This window comes from Hippichthys cyanospilos, chromosome 2 (genome assembly GCF_059441005.1).
Source record: "Hippichthys cyanospilos isolate Australia breed blue-spotted pipefish chromosome 2, RoL_Hcya_1.0, whole genome shotgun sequence".
Taxonomy (NCBI): Eukaryota; Metazoa; Chordata; class Actinopteri; order Syngnathiformes; family Syngnathidae; genus Hippichthys; species Hippichthys cyanospilos.
In genome coordinates this window covers 33,451,098-33,469,755 of record NC_142370.1, presented here as the reverse complement: position 1 = coordinate 33,469,755, position 18,658 = coordinate 33,451,098, and the positions used below count along the sequence as shown (strand labels likewise).

The window sequence follows — 18,658 nt, the reverse complement described above, 5'->3', positions numbered from 1 at the left end:
ATTTTATGAACAAAACAATGATGATGAAACCAGAAAAAAAAATAATTTGGCATTTTAAGACGGCGTTTGACTTATTGAAAAGAAATATGTAACAATAATAAAACACTTATTTTCACTTAGGCCAAAATAAAATTTATTTTCAAATTCATTGACTTTGAAAGACAAATTTGCAAAACTGAAGACTGATATTGACTGATTTAAAAAAAAAACCATAAGATTTATTAATAAAAAAAAAAAAAAAGTCAGAAGCACCCCAATGGAATTTTGCATGAGCAATGCTGGGTCGATAAAACATATTCATAAAATAAAGTGATGCAAGTGACGGGAAAAAAAAAAAGTCAAAATTACAAATATGAGAAAAAACACTTTTGCCATTACAAGCAGACACACGAAATAAAATATTGCTTCCAAGCAAACATATTCATGAAATCATTTGCATGAATTTTTAGAAAAGTCCCTTGCTGGTAGTAAAAACTCCCACAAAACTTTTCAACCAATAATAAATATCACAAAAAAAATCCTACGCCACAATAAGCTAATTTTCATCACACAACCCCCCCCCCCAAAAAAAAAAGGATTAGGAAGAGGAAAAAGCAAACATAAATTAGAACAAACTTTTTTTTTCCACACAAAAATTGGTACACAAAAAAGTGACATTTTCCAACTCAAAATTCAATTGAAAAACATCATGTTATTGCTGTTGATTTCCAACAAAATTTATGTACAGTCATAAATGAACGTACGTGAGTATTGATCGCTACGCTCAAGATAAGATGTCCCGGGCGTCTTTCCCGGGTCTACGAGGTCAACGACCCCACAAATCAACACATTCAAGTCCACTTAAAAACAACAGAGCATTTCATGTTTGTACTAACCTTCCAAGACCTTCCATCTAATGCTACGCTAGCAAAACCAACCAGCGCTAATTGTAAGGCATCAAAACCAGAGTAAAACAAATGATCGGAAAATGAAGCTTCATGAAGCACCTGCGCGATTTTAAACCGCCTCTAGATGGTGCTAAAGTGTTTTAAAGATATGAGCGACCGCAAAGGAAAAGCATGTTTAAACCAAGAACGCCATCTAGAGGAGGAGAAAAAAAATATCACAAGTGCTTCACGAGGCTTCATTTCCCTATCACTCGGTAAAAAACCAAAACGACAACGCGCCAGTCCAAAATCCCTGCAGCTAGCGGCAAGTACGTTGAGGGATTCCAGTTATTTAGACGCAAATCATTCGGGTGTTGGACGCAAAGTCCTCTCAAGAAGACACCTTGCAACGCCAGCTATCAAACTCACAAGTCACTTACAGCTAACGCTTCACAAAAAAATATATATACACACACTCATAAATAATTTAAATATGCTAAACCGGAGTTGAAGTCAAAACAGGAAGTGCTACACATTTTTTGGGGTGATTTTTCAATGAGGATCATATGGAGAACATTGATATCGTTATCTTCTGTAGCTAGCTACATGTCGCTTACTAGTTTGAAGTTATTACGGTGGACCCTCGGAGTTCCAACGGTTTGTTGGTTGGAAACATCGGAAGTTACAATTAAAAAAAATAAACTCAAACTACCCCCTCTTCAAAAAAAACTAAACAAAAAACAGTCCCCCCACACACACACACAAGCATTTTTGTATTTGTCAAAAAAAAAAAAAGGACAAACTAAAGAAACTTAAGAAATGACATTACCTTTTTACAGTGATTCTCAAAGTGTGGTGCTTCATGAAGCTTCATGAAGCACTGTTTTTTTCTTGACTCCTCTAAATGTTGCTCTTGATTTGAAGAGAACTGCAAAAGTAGTAGAAATGTACTGCATTCAATTTCCATTGCCTCTTTGTACCCCGAGTTCCATCGAGGAGTCGGAATTGCTTCACGAAGCTTCGCGTGGCCATCGCAATGCACAAGCGCACACTAACGAATCAATTCAATAAATACAAGTACAAATTCCATTATTTAAAACATGAAGTCCAAACATAAACTGAAGCTTATTTCAAATTTAAATACTGTACTATACTCATGTAAAAATTGTTTTTTTAAAGAAGTTTCAGTGCAGTGTAAATATACATTAAGGACTAAAACTTTGGGTCACTGTAGTTTTTGAATCTTTTTTATAATACTTTTTTTTAAAAACATGTACTTGGTTTAAAAAGAACTACAGATTTCATAGAACTGTTTCAATGTCATTGAACACATCACCTGCGCTGTATTTCAAAGTCTTAAAGAGCTATTTTCCATTAAAACCCATTCACTGCCGTTGACGGCTATAGACGTCAACATTTATTGGGCTAGCAGTGAACGAGCGACCAAAACGGTCGAACTTCCGAGGGTCCGCTATACTGGTCCTTGATCTTTCTCCAGAACTAAAGCTAACTAAGCTAAACTAAGCTAAAGTCCACTTTTAAACCCTAAGCTATCAATTAAATAAAATTAATTATTTCTGTTACCGCATCGCTCCGCTGTTGGCGTCGTCTCTCACGCCCGCCATTTTGTTTGCCAGCTCACTACTTAAGTGCATTGTGGTTTTGTTTCTTGTTTTTTTTTGAGGTGGCAGGGGAAAAAAATAAAAATTCTGGACACTGGAACGCTCCTACAAAACGGCGTACTACACGTGTCTAAGGGTCCCCTAAAACTTGCGACAGGTCACCAAAGTCACAGTCGAAGAGTTCGGTGACGCCCGAGTCATCCTCCAAGCCGAAGTGGTAGTCGGGATTGTGAGGCGGGGACAAGTTGATGAAACCGTCCAACGGGAGAGCCAGGTTCTCCCCTTGGAGGAAGTCCGAGGAAAAGTCAAAGTCGGCCATGTCCCCGAGGCCTGAGAAGGGGTCGCTGTTCATGAGGGCTTCTGCCGCACAAAATGAGAACAACGGGGTGAAGAAAAAAATAATGACGGAAATGGAAAGCGCGCACACTAGGGCTGGGCGATATGGCCTCAAATAAAAACCGTATTTTCCGCACTATAAGGCGCAGCTAAAAGCCTTAATTTTTTTTTAAAGGCTGATGGTGCGCCTTATAATCAGGTGCGCCTTATATATATGGATTAATATTGACTTTGGGATCCGTAGATGGGGAATGAAGTGATAAAGTAAGATTTCCCTGTTTCCTGTGTGTTTACACTTGAACAAGGTTGCTCATATTGAGTTATTATGCTATTGAGAGTTTAGAATTATTATTTGAGTTATTATTGTGATTACTTTGAGTATTACTAGATTGTGATTGAAAAGGTTTTGAAATATATCATTATTTGAGGGTGCGCCTTATAATCCCGTGCGCCTTATATATGGAAAAAGTTTGAAAATATGTCATGAATTGAGGCTGCGCCTTATAATCCGGTGCGCCTTATATATGGAAAAAGTTTGAAAATGTCATGAACTGAGGGTGCGCCTTATAGTCCGGGGCGCCTTATATATGGAAAGGTTTTAAAATATGTCATTACTTGAGGGTGCGCCTTATAATCCGGTGCACCTTATAGTGCGGAAAATACGGTAAATAAGAACGATAAAATCTCTATTTCTAGACAATTATGATTTTAACTGAAGAAATAAATTCCCAAACATTTCTCGACCGTACCATTTTCACAAAGTTTCACATACCCGTTTCTCCACCTAACAACAGCGGCGAGGACGCCGACTGAGACGCCGCCGTCACGGTGGACGACGTGGACACCGGGGACGACAAAGCCACGTCCGAAGCCGCCTGTCTGTCTTTGCTGGGCGTGGAACGGGAACGGGCGGCGCTTTTGGAGGGGCTGCTTCCCGTCACGGGGCTGCAAACCCCGGAGCTGTCGTCCGGACACAGGAAGACGTCAATGGGGCCCCGCGTGCTCTTCAGGGACACCTGGTAACCCTGACGGTTGCGCAAAGATGTTGAAAATACGGCCCGGGCGGATTTCTTCAAACGGCTTCGGATGAACGTACCTCGCTGGGGTCCGAGACTTGCATCTGGGTTTCCGGCGGGGCTCGGATCACCATGACTAACTGGTCCGGGGTGTCGAACGACGACCTCAAATCCTGGCAGCGCACGTAGCCCAGCGTGACGGCCGACCGTTAAGGAACAGCGCGCTAATTCTGGCCTCCGTGTACGGTGCGAAGGAAAATTTACAAGCTGAGTAACGAGTAGGGCTGTTTACGCGAGATCAGTGGTTCTCAACCTTTTTCAGCGACGTACCCCCTGTGAACTATCTTTTCAGCCAAGTACCCTTTAACCCGAGCAACGAATTTGAGTTAAAAAAGAAGAAGAAGAAAAAAAAAGACTTAAAACATGCCATCGGTGTCTGATTTATTCAACTTTAGACCCTTTCAAACTTCATTAGTATTGGTCCACAAAACAGTAATCAACCTCAAGTGTCCTTTTGGATCTTAGAAAAAATCTGTTATCAAAAAGAAATTACCTTATTTTCCGCACTATAAGGCGCACCGGATTATAAGGCCCACCCTCAATGACATATTTTAAAATATTTTCCATAGACAAGGCGCACCAGATTACTTTTTCAATCACAATATAGTAATACTCAAAGTAATAACAATAATAACTCAATAACTCTCAATAGCATAATAACTCAATGTGAATATGAGCAAATTTGTTCAACTGTAAACACACAAAAGAAACAGGTAAACTTACTTTATCACTTCATTCCCCACCCACGAATCTCAATATTGATCCATATATAAGGCGCACCTGACTATAAGGCGCACCATAAGCTTCTTAAAAAAAGGAGTCTTTTAGGTGCGCCTTATAGTGCGGAAAATACGGTACTATAATCAAATCTAAATATAGTCAATTAAAAAAAGTATTTTTCCACAGAAAAATACTTAACATATAGCATACCCGTTTTGGGGTTACAATTGAGATCTGTTCACAAAATTGAGGGTGCGCTTTATAATCAGGTGCGCCTTATATATGGAAAAAGTTTGAAAATATGTTATTAATTGAGGATGCGCCTTATAATCCGGTGCGCCTTATAGTGCGGAAAATACGGTACTTTGAGAAGCACCGCCGTAGATCATGGGTGTCAAAGGTGTAGTCCGCGGGCCAGATGCGGCCCCAAATACGATTTTGTGAAGCATTATTTTCCTTTTACAAGCAACGCCCGCACCGCTTGACGCTCTTCTGCTTTTTGATTCGGCGACGAGTAACAAGCGCAACTTGCAATCTCCAAAGGATATTTCTTGTTGTGCGGCTCCTCTGTGAGCAGCCTGAGCTGACGAGTGCAATTGGAGATGAGCTTGTCCAGTTGCTCTTCGGCCGCGCTCAGGTCGCAAACCTTCTTCCGCAGCTCCTGCTGGAGCGCCACCGACGCCCCGTCCACGCGCTTGCCGCTGTCAAGGACGAGCAAGCACAGCTTCTTTGCTTTATGCCTCCTTTTGATACCTAAGCCCCGTAAATACCTCCGGTAAATTTTGCAGGTCGGTTCCTATCATATTCAAGAGTCCGGGCAAGTACTTATTTACGGAATAGAGCGTTCCCTCGTTTTTCACTGTTAATGGGGGGGCGCGATAAGTTGCTGTTGAAAGGACGATTGCAAAAAATGGATGATAAAACATGGGCTTTTCAGTATGTCCAAAATTGACAAAATTTCCCATTTTGAATGGCAGTAAATGAGGCTGACATGGGCTAAATTTGACACCTAAACATCAAAATAAGTCTTTAGGATTGAAAGACTTACTAGTTGTGATTGTGAATCAGGAAATGCTTGGGCGTGGATTTAAAATGTGAGAAATCACATTACATTTTCCTTGAAAGATTAAAAAGCTGGTGCGCTTGGTACCTCCAAACGCAATGGAAGGATCATGCGATATAACTTGGCTTTTTGATTGGCCGTAAGGGTTAGGGTTGCAAATTCAAGCAGCGCGATCGTGAAGTTTGAGTTCAATGCCAACATTCATAACTCATATTTAGGCATTTGCCTGCATGGGCTTTTCTACTCACAGCCACTGAATGTGGTTCTTGGACTTTTTGGAAATGAGCTGGATCCCCTCCAGAACGTTCGTAATATCGTAGATGCGCCGCTTCTGGACATCCAGGACCTGCGAGGCCCAGTTCAGGTCCACCACGCCGTCGGCTGACTGGGACAGGAGGTCCAGAAAGCGTTTGGTGGTCAGGTTCAAGGAGGTGTCGTAGCGGGACTTCTCCGTGACGGCCCGAGGAACTGGGGCGAAAAAAGATCAACATGAAAATACAGAAAGGGTCTCAAATCCCAGCTGAAATACTCATATGCTTCTAGCGGGTGACGTCACTTTATAAAAACAACTCAAACTCCCAAGGAAACAAAAACAAATCATTTTACATTTGTAAATGCTGGGTATTTAGAACAGAACCCTGTGGTACCTCTCGGTTAATAAGTCCACGTATTTTAACCGTAATTCATTTGCCAACTAAACTATTTCTCACGTGCAATTAAGTATTGCCTCCAAAAACACATTTTTTTCCCCACTTACTGACTGCACTCAAGGCTCAGGTAATGACCAATCCCGGCTCAACTGTTGGTCAGGTGATGTTCAAATGCCGGGCTGTGATTGGTCATTACCCGAACCTGCAGCACATGTGATGTGCTAACATTAGGTAATGTAATACTGAAGTAATCAATGAGTTTTCGGAAGGAAAGTAATTGGTTGACAAAAGTAATTGTTAATTACCTAAAGTAAGCACTTAAATTTGGTAATTAACTACTAAAATAATTGAGTACTTTTGGTAACAAAATACAAATTTAAGAATGAGTTTTTAGGTACTCTAGTAATTGATGATTTTAGTATTTAATGAAAGCCATCAACTAGTAATCAAATACTGAAGTAACCTAAAGTAATCAATAATATTTTAGGGACTAAAGTAATTGATCACATTGGTACTTAGACATATTTGAACGTGTACACGTAACGTGATAAGCTCTAGCTCAAACCTAATTATGAAAAGTACTTTACAGAAAGTAGATAGATCAATTGCAGCGACCGAGTGGCACTACCTGGTTTTTGTGAGAGGGAAGAAGGATATATGAGGGTAGGCGAGTAAATGTCGACCAGACCGGGTCTTACAATTTGATAAAAAAAAAAAAAAAGGTAGGATTAACGATGAAAGCATTTTTAGTCCAGTAGTTCTCAGCTGCAGGAACTCAAGGAACCACATTTGTTGAGTTTATGTATAATATTCCTACCTCGGGGAGGGGCGGGCGTGGAGGGGGGCGCGTGGCTCGAAGACGACCGGGTCGTGCTAACATACTGATGGTCGCTGTCCAGGTCCAACTTCCTCTTGACCTGAGGTAAAAACAAGAGGGGAAAACACTGTTGAAAATAGAAAGGAAACACTCAAATTTAAAAAACAAAAAAAACAAAAAACAAAACTGGAACTATGCCAATTTGTTCTGACTACATTTTTTTCAGCTGATTCAGTGGATTCAAGGGTAAAAAGATTGCGGTTAGTAAGGAAATTTTCATTTTATTGTGTTTATTTATTCAATTTTTCTTTTGTAAAAGCTAGAAAAGTACATAAATATTGCCAAAATGAAAAAAAAAATCATGTACTTTACTAAATTCGGCAACATAGCTCGAAACATCATAAATACACGGCAATAATACTTCACGTCTGTGTGTGTGTATATATATATATATATATATATATATATATATATAGGTGTGTGTGTGTATTATATTATATTGTAATGGTTATTTTCTTTGAAAGGTAGCACACTGTCAAGTTAGCATAGCTAGAGCTAGAGCCATAACAAATAAAATACCAATAAATCGAACACTAGTGTTGGAATTCCTCGTTTTGATTGGCTCTGATAAATTGTTTTGAGGTGGTGGTATTTCAAAAACAAACAAAAAAATCATTCAAGATGTTGATTAGTATGTCGTTTCGGGCCAATGTTATTTTTATATTAAGGCAGTGCTAGATATACAACTTGAACTTTCGCTACTGGATTTTGGAAAGTAAAGAATACATAAATATGAATTTGTGTTTCATTTTGGAGATGGAAAATGTCAAGGTAATTTTTTCACTTGAGTACAATTTCAAGTTGGTGATTTTACTTAAATAAGGGAGTGACTTCAGCACTTTTACTTTGATCAAAGTACTTTTTTTTATGAAAGTACTTCTCTTTAGTGCTGAACAGTAGCACTTGCGACACTTCTGCCGCAAAGTCTCCAAACACTTGTGAGCTGTTAAAACGCGACCTTGACAAAAAACGTAGACGTTTGAGTCCTCACCGACGGTCTTCCCAGCGCCGGCCTCCTCTTGTCTTGGAAAGCCACATCAGCAGATCCCTGCGGGGTAGCGAAGAGCAAGATCTCTCCCGTGCTGGAGGGGGCTGCGTTGGGGTGGAATCCCTCATTGCTGGGGCTGGTGATGATGACTATCTGGTGGTCCTGCCCCAGGCCCACGCCTCCAGAGTTGAGCAAAGTCTCAAAGTCAACCAATAGATCCTCTGACGTGTGGCCTGTTATCAGAGTCTCTGACATGGCAGGGCTCTCTCACAGTTTGCTACGTCACAACGGGATGCACACCGAGCCGACAAACCCCCCGCTGAAAAAGCTATTCTTAGTGAAAAACAAACCACGTGACCCCCTGCCTTCAGGTGTTCTTCAGCAACTTGTGGACACTTTTCGGACAAGTTCCTCATGAGTGTGAATGACACCCGAATTGTAATCCCACACCGAGCGAAACGGGAAATGTTTTGAATAAAATAACGCCACAAAAACACTGGAGTTGGCGTTTTATGCACGCGAAAAGGTCGAGGCAGAAAAATGAGCAGCTGGATCGCGAGCTAGCATGCTAATCTTTTGTTTTCACCTGCGGTTGTCAGCACGAGACCAGGCCCCGTCAGCAAGCATGCTAACGAGGAGTTAGCCGCTTCTAGTTTGCAGGGGCGACGCATAAAAAAAGTGCACAAATACGAGCACAAGGTTGCGCTTTAAGCCAGCGATAGCACAACACCGAATACGGCGGTAGGTTGAATGAGATGACAAGTAAAAACTTTGCGGTCGAGGGCGATGTGCAAACACGATGAAGACATTTGTCCTCACTTCAAGCGGGAGGCTTCCGCTAGGTTAAAACGATGTCACGAGAGCATATAGAGTGGGACATCAATAAATGGCATCCTATAAGAGAAAATAAAGTAAGTCATATTAGCATGCTAGCGATGTTATTAGCCACAACACCCATCGGTTGGGTTTGTTAGGGCAGCTGTCCGACTTAAGTACAGATAAGAAAAAAAAGGAAAATAAAGCGTCCGGCAAAAGAGCGAAACCGGCAAATCTAGATGTGTTAGTCCACAGGAAGCTCGCGGTGGGTCCGGTCCATTCCTTCAAGCGTCTTCGTTCCGCGGTGGTCGCCCGCAATTGTTGTTATTGTCCCAGCTGATCTGGATCCAAACAAGGATGGGGCACTTTTCGCGCGAAATCTTTTTTGCCGCGAAACCGACACGTGTGCCAGTCTGGGGCGTCTGATTGGTCGAGAAAACGAGTACTCCGCGTGAGGAGTAAGCACTCTCTGATTGGTGCATGCTGTTGTCAGTCATTTTCTTGATTTTTCTCACAGATTTTCTCGATGCATCCGTTTTTAACGCGCATTTTAAAACACCTTGGTGACATATGTAAAGTTATTTTGCATTCATGCCTTTGTTTTGATATTTTCGTCTTCGAAATATGTTTTTTTTAAACAAACACACGTTTGTTTCGAGAATTCTTGCTCTTTTGCTTGAGTTTGTTTTTACCTAATTTTTGTGTCAAAAAATGTCACAAGCTTGACGGAAAGATTCATTTTTGTGATTTGCAACGTATTTGACAGCTGCTGGTGCGTCAGACGCTACTAGTCGAATGTCGATCGCACAGTCCCGAGGAACGGCAAGATGGCGCAGGCTATATTTGAGGTATTGGAAGGTAAGAATAACGTGTTAATAGCCATGTAATTGAAACCTTAAGGCCTCCATTGTGCATTTGAAACCACTCTGATTTGTCTGCATAATTTTACAATGCATTACACCCAAAACTAAATAACATTTGGCGAGTGTTTTTGTGACGGTGTCACTGAGAATCGAGTGCAAAAATAATGCGAAAATCGAATGTTGGATGAAATGCATACACCTAATGCACTTTTAAGCAATAAATGTTATATCTGGACACCTTAGTTCCTCGTGTTGTTTTATTATTGCGGTTCTGGTTTTAGGCATCGGATTATATTGAGTGCAATAGCCTAACGTTAGAAAACAGCGCACGTATAAAGTCATAAATAGAACTTATGGGCTTGACTTAAAATGACACATCATGCATGGCGGTGAAGCAGACTGTCATTCATTGATTTATCGATTTGAATTTTTCAATGATGCGCCATTGCATCCAATCAAACAACCGAGTTTGACTTTCCTCTCCAGGCATGGACAATCAAACAGTACTGGCTGTGCAGTCATTGCTGGACGGTCAAGGGGGTGTTCCTGACCCGAACAACCAAAACGTGTCCGGGACTCCAGTTATCCAGTCTTTGGGTTTGTGAATGACTGCCCAGTCCCTCTGCATACCAATCAGTTTGCTTTTTTTTAAGCTACGGTTCTACATATGTAGCGTTTGTGTTCCTTACATAGATGTTTGTTCCCCGTTCCAGATGATGAGGACGTATTCTTGTGCGGGAAGTGTAAGAAGCAGTTTAATTCCCTACCAGGCTTCATGGCACACAAGCGGGAGCAATGCCAGTCCGGCGGACCCTCCCTGTCCACCGTGTCTTTGGCTTCCACAAATGCTTACACATCGGTTCCCTCCATCGCTTCGGGACCTCAAGCTAATGTCAACAGGCAGGTGAGAAAAGAGGAGAAAATCACATTTGGCTTGCTAGTTGAAAAGTCCCACAAATCAGTAAGATACTGATTCAAGATTTTTATTTTTACAGTACCATTTATAAGTTTGGAAACACGTTCAATTTCGTGTCGGCCTGGGCAATGAATCGCATGAGTTCGATGCATTTGCAATTTGAAAAATAGAACTCGAGGTTTTGCAAAAGTGGCAGAAGGCTAGATGCGGAGTTTACAAGAAACAAGAGACATAAACTACTTAGTTGTGGCGTTCAATTGCATGGTCCACTAATTTAACAATTTTTAGCTTTAAAAAATAAAGGACATATCTAAGAAATTATGATGTGAATAACGCTTACTGACCTGGAATGACCTTCAGTTCATGACTGCGCATTGTGAAGGTAATAAGGTAGAATTTGAATGTGTTTCCAAACTTTTGACCGGAGGTATTTTTCAGACTGTATCAGACGGAACTAAAAAGTCGCCTTTTGTGCGTGTTCCCGTACGGCTTCAATTGCCAGAACCGATTTGAGTTTTCTACCGACGTGGTGAGGACATTTTGGAGAAGTTGAGGACATTCGTCCTCATTTCTTCAGATCTTTTTTTGAGGGTCACGACTTGCCTTTAGAGTATAGATATGAATTGGGTTAGGGTCCCCACAAGTTGGATGTCCCCACAAGTATTCCCTTCCAAACGTGTGTGTGTGTGTTTATCCCGCAGGTGTCCACTTACATCACAGTCCCGCCCTCCCCTCTAACACACACACTGGTCCAAGGCAACGTTCTGGTCAGCGATGACATTCTCATGTCTGCCATCTCAGCATTCACCTCCATCGACCAATCAATGACCGCCATGCAGACCCCCGTACAGGTAACAAACATTTCCGCGTTTGAATAAACAGGAGCGTTTTTTGTGAACTCCTTTATCGTTTGTCTTCCAGAGTAACCCCGGCATGCCCGCGGCCGGCGCATCGTATCTTCAGCACCAGCAGCATCATCATCATCATCACCAACAGCAGCCGTCTCACGCGCTCCCCCCGAGTCAGACGCCGGGACACCCGCTGCCGGCGGGACAACCCGGACAGCAACCCCTGCCTTCCTCGCATGTCCCCGCCGGCCACGGCAACTCGGTAGTTCAGGTCTACAGCGCACTGCCCCACATGGTCGGAGGCGGTAATGCAGAGATTCACGCCCTGGGCCTGCATCCGTTCCATCCTGTACAAGTGAGCGCTCGACCGCGTTGAAACCTCGTGCGGCGTTTTGTATTTCACACCAAAAGGACATTTTTGAAGGAAGACACCAGGGAGCTGAAATTTCACCCGGATGGTGACAACGTGTCAAAGTTCAGCATGGCACGGCCGTGTATGTAGTTATCACATTAGCAGGAAGTAGTGTGCCATCTCTAAAATATTGTGAGAACGACGTGGAAGACAATGACCTAAATATGGTTAAAATACTGCACAAGGGTTAGTCAAAAAGAACCCTTAGTGCTTCATGAAGCTTCATTTGCGCATCACTAGATGGTTTCTCCTGTATGACTGCAAAAAAAAAAATGAGAATTTAGGATTTTGAGAGATGATTTTGATGTGATCGTGACATTTGTATCGCTTAGGTGCCCAGCCAGTGCGAGAGCCAGTCGTTTACTACGCCGCCCATCTACAGTCCGGGAAAGCTGAGCATCAAAACCAAGACGTGCGGCATCACCGCCGACGCGACCGAGATGGGCGACTTTGAAAAACTCAATGGCCCCAAACGGCCACGGAGTAGCAAAAAAAGCTCAGATGGAGTCATAGGTACAATATGCGTGTGCATGCTTGTATGGTTTGGTCATTTACTCGTATTTTTTCCAGAGGTCAGAATTATGGAATCGAGATTTAAATTCATTCGCTAGGGATGTCATTTTGTACATGTTACGTCACGTGACGTACCCAATGCTTATTTTCGTCAAAATGTCCATTTGAGAAGAGGCCACAATTTGAGGCATACTACAAACAATTTAACAGGTTCATGGTGAATTACTCAAATTCCAAACGAGAGGTGTCCAATTTTTAGCCACCGGTTTGCTGCCATCTTCTGGTGAAATCTAAAATGGTTTTTTACTTTTTTTTTTAAACGCAACGCCTGACTTAAACCTTGGCTGAATTGTGTTGGTTTTGTTTTCTTCAACAGAGTCGCTGAAATCCAAAGGACCAAAGCTGAAGTGTAATTTCTGTGATAAAAGCTTCTCCAAAAACTTCGATCTGCAGCAGCACATTCGGAGGTGAGACACCCAACAAAGACGGTGCTTTTTTTTTTTTTTTTTTTTACAGAAAAAGCTCATACCCTCACAATTTTTTTTTTTTTTTTTTTGCAGTCATACAGGAGAGAAACCATTCCAGTGCATCGTTTGCGGTCGAGCCTTTGCCCAAAAGTCCAATGTGAAGAAACACATGCAGACACACAAGGTTATTAGTGATTTGTCACTATATAGTCTTACATTTTTTTTCTTTTTAGCATGCAGCGGTGTACAAGTTACATATTTCTGTCGTTGTTGATGCAGTATGTCTCGTGTCCCGAATCACAATGGATTTTGCCAGACCCCTTGTTTGCTCCAAATTTTATGTAGGTTCTGTTCCGATGTCTTTTTTTTTTTCCCCGTTTTGTCCAGCAAGCTATTTTTTTGGGCCATACGTATGTCGCACAGTTGTCACAGTGATTTGTAAGTTAAACCAAGTGAGAAAAAAAGGAATATCAACAGTTCATGTGATACCAGAATGACTTTGTGTTTCTGTGTTGAAGAATCATGGGAAATGAAATCAGACCATTCAAGCTAAGCAGTGACGGTTGATTTCCAGTTTTATGAACCATTTTCGTGTAAAAACTTGCTCGCATTCAACAATCGATTGCTGCGTGATCAGGCAAACGCGAGTACGACACATCTATCAAAAGAAACACTAGGCTAAAAATGACAGGTAGAGAGGTTCAAATCGTCCATTCTTAAATGCTTTTTAAAGTACATTAGTTGACCCCCTCGAACATCGAGACCCACGGGATAAACTTCCGATTTTTATTTCAGAATATCCGGTCATCCCTATCTAAAATCAACCATATGGAGATACCGGTCGTTTCTTGTCATTTAAGGTGTGGCCTATGGGCGTGGCCAGCACGGCGTCAAGGGTGCCGATCACGGTAAAGGTCGTGGCGACGTCGGCCAATGAGGAGGGGGCCAGCGGGGATCAGAGGCGTGAACAAGAGGAGATGGACCCCCGGCGCCAGGCGGCGCCAAACGACAACGCAACGCCAATGGGTACGGCCCCAGTTCCCAATCGCCGACTTCACGCTACGGGCGTCAGTACCGACGGTCATGTCCATAAACCACAGGTTTGGCCACAGAAACGTCAGGGGACGCGCAGGAACGCGCGGCGGAGGCCCGGGCTGATTTGGAAGGCACGTGTGGCGAGCCTGCGCCCGCTCAGCCTCAGAACCAAGACGGTCCAACTCAGACTAAACAGGTTGTGGTGGTGGACAGTTCCTACCGGTGCCAGTTCTGCGCCAGCAAGTTCAAGACCTACTTCCAGCTCAAATCCCACATGACCCAACACAAGGGGGAGCAGGTGAGCTCGGGTCTAGTGATGGACATTTTTTTTTTTTTTTTTCCCACTAAGAACTGCCTGTATACATCATGTTATAAGCAAGATTTTAAAATGAGCTAAATTGTTAAATGGATACTTTTCACAAGAGGCAAAATGCTGGTTTACGATACCCGTATACAATAATTAATTGTAAAAACTAATTATTTGTGGCATTTAAAGGAAAAGTAAGCTGAGACATTTTTAGCAGTAAAAAGTTAATATTTTCTTGATTATTAAGTCCTTTAACACCAGCAATTTTTAGACTTTCACAGTAACGCTTGAAAATATTTGAAAAAAATAGAAGTACCTGATATTAAATGTCTGCACTGTCAAAAGTGTAATATTATGTCTGAACCAATCAATCAGTTCAGTTTATGAATGTCACATGACCAACGGTCGTTATCCACACACTGAGCGCAAGTGAAGTCAACAGCCAGGAGAACGCTATGTTGTTAAAGGTATTAATTGTACATGAAAAATATTGTAGTTATCATTAATTATCGACTAAATATGAAAAGAAAAACATATTAAAACATTTTTGGAAGTGAATACGTTAAAGGCAAGATGTGTAAGATTTTGAGCGTTTTTCTTTACGGCCAGCAGGAGGTGCTGCAGGTGCAGCATTCACCTTTGTCCGTATCTATAACAAACATGTGCCACCCCTCGATGTAATATCATTTCATGATAACTTATGATTATATTTCAAAACCTGCAAGTTTTAAAAATGTACACTCATTTAATTTATTCTTTTAATTAAAAAAACTTTACACACTGTCCCTTTAAGCACATTATGCACTATATGTGAAAAGTTAAAACTGATTCAAGTCTGTATCTATTATATTTGTTTATATATTTTCCACAGGATTTTAAAAAGAAATCATACCTTAAATTATTCTTCGTTGGGTTTATTTCTTCCATTCAAATAGTAATCGTCCCGAATGATTGAATAAAACCCAGTTTTTTTTTTTGCCAATTGACCGAGCTCCATGTCCCGATCAATAAACAGTGGCGCTTCCTATGTCAGGTTTACAAGTGTGTTCTGAAGTCCTGCTCCCAGACCTTCCAGAAACTGGATCAGTTCCTCGAGCACATCAGGACTCACCAGGAGCAGCTAACGTACCGCTGTCACCTCTGCAACAAGGTGTTCCCCTCTCTGTTTGAACTGGGAGTCCACCAGTACTCCCAGTGCTTCTGCCCGCAGCAGAACACGCGCAAGGAAACCACATTCTACAGGTTAGCGCATCTAACGCCGTTTAATTTGAAACCTTGGGGGAGGTCAGCCTTTTTGAGTATTTTTCTCGTCCCGCTCTCGTCTTCAGGTGTGTGAAATGTCAAAGCAGATATTCTACCCAAGAAGCCCTGGAGCAACACCTACTAACCGCCTCTCACAATTTCCCTTGCCCACATTGTCAAAAGGTATGGCTCGCTCCAAGACTCTAAATATGCGGTTTGGCCTAGCTGTTTGTGACATCATTTTTGAACTTTGCACCTCACGTCGCTAAGCGTAGCCGCTAACGTAACAAAAGCGCAACACGCCACCTACTCGCTTCCGTAGGCCCATTTCAAATGAAATACACCGAATAATTCAATGCAATAGCCTCCCTAAGCTTTTGTTTTGAAGTTTTGACACGGTTTTGTGAGAAGAGAATGTTCTTTGCGTGCAGGTATTCCCTTGCGAGAGGTACTTCAGACGCCATCTCCCCACTCATGGCGTGGGAGGGAGGTTCAAGTGTCACATTTGCAAGAAGGCCTTCAAGACAGAACACTACCTCAAACTGCACACAAGGATTCACTCAGGTAAGACGCTCTAGGACGACCAATGATCTTATTAGTGCAGGCATTCATTTTTAAAGAATGCCAATTCCTAACTCCAATTCCTAAAGCCAATGGGGGGACGCCGGCATTTGATACGCTACAGTATTTTCCGCGCTATAAGGCGCACCGGGTTGGAAGGCATGACTTTAATGAATGGCGTATTCTCAAATTGTTTTCATATGGAATGCGCTCTGAATTCTAAGATGCATAGAATAGAAGCTACAGTAGCGCCCGGGGTTGCGTTATGCATCCATCCAGTAGATGGAGTTGCGCTTCCTACCACACTCTAAAAATGTGCACGGCAGGTGTATCGGACTTACTAAATTGTCCTTGGGCGTGATTGGATGCGCGAATGGTTGTTTGTCTCTGCGTGCCTCGCGATTGGCCGCCAACCAGTTCAGGGTGTCCGAAGTCAGCTGGGATAGGCATCAACAAGCCCGCGCCCCTTGTGAGGATAAGCAGCTATAGAAAATGGATGGATGGGAGGGGTTATAAGGCGCAATGTCGGATTCTGTGAAAATTGAAGGCTTTTAGGCGCGCCTTATAGTGCGGAAAATACAGTATGTTAGCCAGACATATGTACTGTTTATTTTTTTGAATGGTAACACTAGAGTGTAAATGACGGCAAACATGCATTTATTAAGGCGAAGCAATGCCGTGCCTTTTTCCAGGGGAGAAGCCGTACAAATGTTCCGTGTGTGAAGCCACTTTCAACAGGAAGGACAAAGTTAAGCGCCACATGCTAATCCACGAACCTTTTAAAAAATACAAGTGTCCTTTCAGGTAAAAGCCAAAGTCCGTCTTTTCTTTTTTTTTTTTTTTTTTTGTGCTCACTGTCTTCTTGTTGCTTTTTTAAAAATTAGGACTCATGTAGGTTGCACCAAAGAATTCAACAGGCCAGACAAGCTAAAGGCGCACATTCTTTCACATTCAGGTCAGTAATCTTTGCCAACACGATGAATTTAAGCCCAATGGAATCTTAATTGTGTTAAATATGGAATGTAAATTGAAACGAAAACAAAACGAAACATTTGTTCATGGATTTCACTGGTATTTTGATATTACGCACATCTAAGCTCACAAATTTCACTCGGTTCAAATTTTGGTTTGTGCGTGTAACTTGGCATCATTACGCTGTAAAAACTGAGGGTTTTTTTTTTTTTTTTTTTTACCAATTTTTTAGTTAAAAAAAATACAATAAATGCCAGAGGTTTTGGCACACCTTTTTTGTCAGTTTCTTTGTCAGTTTAAAGCCACTTGTTTTTCTTGAGTTAGATGACTGTTTTTTGCTAGAATATGAATTTTAACAGGACTGTCAGCTGTGTAATAACCTGACTCCAACCCTATTGATAAAGCAAAAAATTGCACTAATGAATAAGGGAAAAGCATTGCAAGTAGCTCTTGAAGCTCACGACAATATAAATCATGTTTTCAAGTCATTTCTCCCTTTTTCGTTAATTACATAAAGTCACATGAGTTTCATTTGCAGTTTTGATGCCTTCGGAGGGAATGTGTGAAATCTCAAACACTTAATGTGCAACAAATATATAACACAGGAAAATATGAAGAGTTTAGGAAGATGAGATTTCTGTTTTGCTGTAGTTTTTACATTGTTGCCAAGGTGTTGATGCGTCAAAAATAACCCGAATTTATCGCCAAAATTGAGGGTGCGTCATATACACAGGTGTGTCGTATATTTGGGGAATTATGGTAATTGCGGGACCGATGAATTCTTCATATGTGCCGCAGTCCGGCGAAATGTGGACGCGGGGCCGCAAATGGGGAACCAAGGAGATAATTGCCGTTGTCTCTTACCTCCAGGCATCAAGCCCTTCAAGTGTCTGTTCTGTCAGAAGGTATTCAGTCGAAGGGCTCACATGCTGGAGCACCAGCAGTCTCACACGGACAATTATCGCTTCCGCTGCTCCGCCTGCAACAAAGGCTTCTCCAGACAGAGTTACTACAGAGACCACAAATGTTCGGGAGCGGCCGACGGCAAGCCGCACCGCGGCGAGAGCGCGGAGGAAGACGCGGAGGGGGACGGAGGGGACGAGCCGGACGGGAGAGGGAGCTGTGGCCGGATGACCAGGCGGGCCAGGAGGTTAAGGAGCGGCGGTCGCGAGGCGAGCGAAAACGACAACACGGAGGAGGCGGGAACAGACGCGGAAGAGGAAGAGCCACACGCTCAGGAGACGTCTGCCGTTGCTGCTGTTCAAGTTGAGGGGCTTGAAGGGGACGCGTCACAGTAGTTTCACCCTATGACCCTATGATTGGGATTTCAGGAAATAATGAGCAAACGTTTACTGGATGTCCAGTGAAGATTTTGTTTTACATTAAAACATTATGAATAAAATTCTACTGTAAATACTTATAAACAATATTGTGCGCGTTCATCTTTTATCCTCTTGACTTAGCAAATAAAAGTGACTGTTTTTTCTGCTCCATAAGCAGGGAAAGAA

The 18,658-nt window shown here is 42.2% G+C and overlaps 2 protein-coding genes across 3 annotated transcripts; one reads left to right on the top strand and one right to left on the bottom strand.

Annotated features, from left to right (window-relative positions):
- Positions 1-529: 529 nt before the first annotated feature.
- e2f1 (E2F transcription factor 1) lies at positions 530-9,251 on the bottom strand. Its single transcript, XM_088407995.1, has 7 exons — positions 8,202-9,251; positions 7,151-7,250; positions 5,932-6,151; positions 5,169-5,321; positions 3,921-4,035; positions 3,597-3,849; positions 530-2,848 (listed from the first exon to the last, which is right to left on the bottom strand). The coding sequence occupies exons 1-7, from the start codon at positions 8,451-8,453 to the stop codon at positions 2,619-2,621; spliced, it is 1,323 nt and encodes a 440-aa protein (XP_088264121.1). The 5' UTR covers positions 8,454-9,251; the 3' UTR covers positions 530-2,618.
- Positions 9,252-9,727: 476 nt separating this feature from the next.
- znf341 (zinc finger protein 341) lies at positions 9,728-18,566 on the top strand. 2 transcript variants are annotated; one of them, XM_088436514.1, is made up of 16 exons: positions 9,728-9,872; positions 10,364-10,474; positions 10,591-10,781; positions 11,495-11,644; positions 11,715-11,996; positions 12,386-12,566; positions 12,943-13,033; positions 13,127-13,217; positions 13,894-14,059; positions 14,146-14,366; positions 15,409-15,617; positions 15,704-15,800; positions 16,049-16,181; positions 16,871-16,982; positions 17,063-17,133; positions 18,021-18,566. In XM_088436514.1, exons 1-16 carry the CDS (start codon positions 9,842-9,844, stop codon positions 18,446-18,448), a joined length of 2,565 nt encoding a protein of 854 aa, XP_088292640.1. In that variant the 5' UTR covers positions 9,728-9,841; the 3' UTR covers positions 18,449-18,566. The 2 variants fall into 2 exon arrangements, with proteins under 2 accessions (XP_088292640.1, XP_088292630.1); XM_088436504.1 differs by having other exon boundaries at positions 14,134-14,366.
- Positions 18,567-18,658: the final 92 nt, after the last annotated feature.